A 3,399-nucleotide genomic window follows, 5' to 3' on the forward strand; every position below is an offset into this window, starting at 1 on the left:
GGTAAGGATGGGGGTGTCTGGGGGAGCCTACAGGTCTATCTGCTGAGTCATCAGCACCCATTTCCTGGCCCTCCTTGGTGCTAACTTGGGTGGAGAGGGGCTTAGGCGCTGATCATATAAATATATAAGGTCGGTCTCAAGGGCATTGTCCTGTTTGATACGGCAATGTCACTGTCCCTTGCCTCTGCCATTCTGGAGTGGCATTTAAACCTTGATGAACAGTTTTGTTAAATTGCATATAAAAATATTTGAGAAAAATAACGAAATATTTTGTTTTGACATTCCTAACAAAATATCCAGGAACAGTTTCTATGTGTAATGCCATGTAGGCTATGCATGTATGAATGAACACTACCATTTTTTTAATACAAATAAATCATATTTACTTTCTATTTTGGAAATAAAGTGCTTACACTCAGCTGAGTATTTTTTAATCGCTATTATAGTTCCTGTCCCCGCCAAAATAAAAGATAAAAGATAGTCTAGCTAGGTCATTGTTCATCCAGATAGTATTTCGAAGATTATATCTAATGATTCTTATAACATTACGTATTTGATCTACAGACCTTAATGTAATTGCTTTTAACTATTTGATCTACAGACCTTAATGTAATTGCTTTTAACTATTTGATCTACAGACCTTAATGTAATTGCTTTTAACGTACTTATTTTGACAGACCTTACTCTAAGTGTTAAATCATTTGCTTTTTGCGTTAAGACAACTTGCCGTGAATGCCATTCACGGGGGGGGGGGGGGGGGTTGCGTTGCACATCTTACTCTAAATATAATTTCATTTGCTTTTTGGTCTGTGTAACTTAGTCTATTCTATTTTTTTCTGTGGTTTACACAACTTACTTAACATATCAAATAGTGTTTTTCTGTGGTTTACACAACTTACTTAACATATCAAATGGTGTTTTTCTGTGGTTTACACAACTTACTTAACATATCAAATAGTGTTTTTCTGTGGTTTACACAACTTACTTAACATATCAAATAGTGTTTTTCTGTGGTTTGCACAGCGCATTTATATTTTTTCTGTGACTTTTTTTTTTATTTACTTTAAAATAGTATCTATTTTCTGTGGTTTACACAGCGCATTTATATTTTTTCTGTGACTTTTTTTTTATTTACTTTAAAATAGTATCTATTTTCTGTGGTTTACACAGCACACTTATATTTTTTTTCTGTGGCTTTTGAAGCTTTTTTTTATACGTGCTTTTTTTAATTCACTACTCTTTCACATATTTTACTCGTTACTAATTGTTAAATGTTACTAGGGTAAGGATAATAAAAACATGTAAACAGGGAACATTTTTTAATTTGATCCTTTATTTCTAACTGCATAACATATATAAAACTGGTTTTGGTACACTAGTCCAAAATGAATACATAAATTGTGAAATTCTTACATTATCAAGAAACTGCGCAAATGCTATGTTAGAAAATACTCCCACTAAAGATACTTAAGTGGAAAAAAGGTGAATAAGTTTCTCTACTAAAGGACAGAGTACACTTGAATATTAGGAAAATTAATCATGAATAAAACAGAAATAGTGCATTACCCTTCCTACTTAAGTAATAGCAGAGAAATAATTAATTCAAACCAGTGATCATCAACTGTAACTCGGCTATATATATTATTCCTCAAATTCACAGTAAAGGGAATTAATAACTTCTTGTTTCTGCCATCACACATCGTGCCATCTGACCAGATAATGTAGCGTGGTCAGAGGTAAAATGTAGCGCAACACTACTTCAGAGGTGGCCTACAGCGCATGATCTGTACCCAAAATGATTTTGAAACAACACATTCCTATATCTTGCTACTTAATGACATTTGATGAATAGTTATTCATGACTTACAGTGTATTTAATGTTTTAATATTCTTATATGCACAGACTCATATACACAGGGAACAAATGATGTTTTTTAGATGGATAACCAAAAAGTTACTTTTAAAAACCTTAAATTAAAATTCTTGGGAATCAGAGGTGGATAGAAGTGGACAGTGAAATATTTTGTTATTAATCATGAATGTGATTGAAGCTTTATTGGAGCTATAATGCGAAAATCTTATTAACGCAAAAGTGGAAAAATAACCTCTCGTTTGTTATGTAGCCTACATATCAAAAAGCTACAATAGGAAGATAATAGTAAATAACTTGGAACGTTAATAGATGAAGATAGTTTATTCTTCAAGTTAATTAACCATTTTGACAAGTCATGATGCAAATTATAATTTTTTTGATTGAAATATTGTTGCTAATTTAGAAGCTTCATACTCGATGATTACAATTGCTTAAGATCCTAAATGATGGGAATAAATTCTGTCTAAGATTTTTCTTCGATTTGTCGATTTATTCTGAATAAATTCTGTCTAAGATTTTTCTTCGATTTGTTGAATTATTCCGAATAAATTCTGTCTAAGATTTTTCTTCAGTTTGTTGATTTACTCCGGATAAATTCTAAGATTTTTCTTCATTTTGTTGAATTACTCCGAATAAATTCTGTCTAAGATATATCTTCGATTTGTTGAATCATTCCATCTTCATTTGTTAACGGGCTTCTAGTCTTTATAAACATTAGGTGTAAACAATAGATTTTAAATACATTATTGATGAAGTTTAACAGCAATTCGAGAGAGAGAGAGAGAGAGAGAGAGAGAGAGAGAGAGAGAGAGAGAGAGAGAGAGAGAGAGAGAGAGAGAGACCTATAAACATTTAAAAAAAACATGAATAATTAATAACCAGTTTTCATATTACAGTACTTATCATGTATCTCACTTTCTATAAAATTGCAAAATACAATCAAAATTACAAAGGGAAAATATCAGTTATTCAATCAATGTCATGATTTCTGTTTACTAATAGCCTACTGTATTCTAGAAATTTACAACATTGAAATAAAAAGGGCTTTACTTATTTAACTTTGTGACTAATTGTAAAGCATTGAAGATTTTAATCAATCCTCTATACCTGTTCTCCTTTGGTTCATGATTTTGATTAAAACTAATGGATTAAAATAAACAGGTTACGAAATTTTGATGATGTGGATTAACTTGCAAACTCAAGATTCTGACAGTCATTGCTTTATCAAGTCTCACAGAGGAAGTATGATGCCACATTTGACAACCATAACGTCATTTACCCGCTCGATTCTCTCAACAGCACTTCTCAACACATTCATGCCATCTTTGACTTTTCCAAATCCTCCTAGGAATTTGTTTGTCGTTCCTTTGCCTGTAGTGATAATAAATTGGGCTAATTTGGTACTATTTGCTGCCCATACCGCTCCCGCTTCACCAACCCTCTCATATACTGGGTCATTCACATTCAATCCTTCCATTAAAGCAGTATTGCCACTCCCATCATTAGACATATAATCCCCACCTTTA

At 32.2% G+C, this 3,399-nt stretch overlaps 1 protein-coding gene across 1 annotated transcript in view; it reads right to left on the reverse strand.

Annotated features, from left to right (window-relative positions):
• Window positions 1–1,304: 1,304 nt before the first annotated feature.
• The window catches only part of LOC137616081 (peptidyl-prolyl cis-trans isomerase-like), a 58,250-nt gene continuing 56,155 nt past the window's right edge, over window positions 1,305–3,399 (reverse strand). The window contains exon 2 of the mRNA XM_068345756.1: window positions 1,305–3,399. This exon is cut by the window's right edge and continues 218 nt beyond it. Within this exon, the coding sequence (XP_068201857.1) occupies window positions 3,105–3,399 (295 nt within the window). The 3' untranslated portion in view covers window positions 1,305–3,104.

Source organism: Palaemon carinicauda, chromosome 2 (assembly GCF_036898095.1).
Source record: "Palaemon carinicauda isolate YSFRI2023 chromosome 2, ASM3689809v2, whole genome shotgun sequence".
In the NCBI taxonomy this organism is placed as follows: Eukaryota; Metazoa; Arthropoda; class Malacostraca; order Decapoda; family Palaemonidae; genus Palaemon; species Palaemon carinicauda.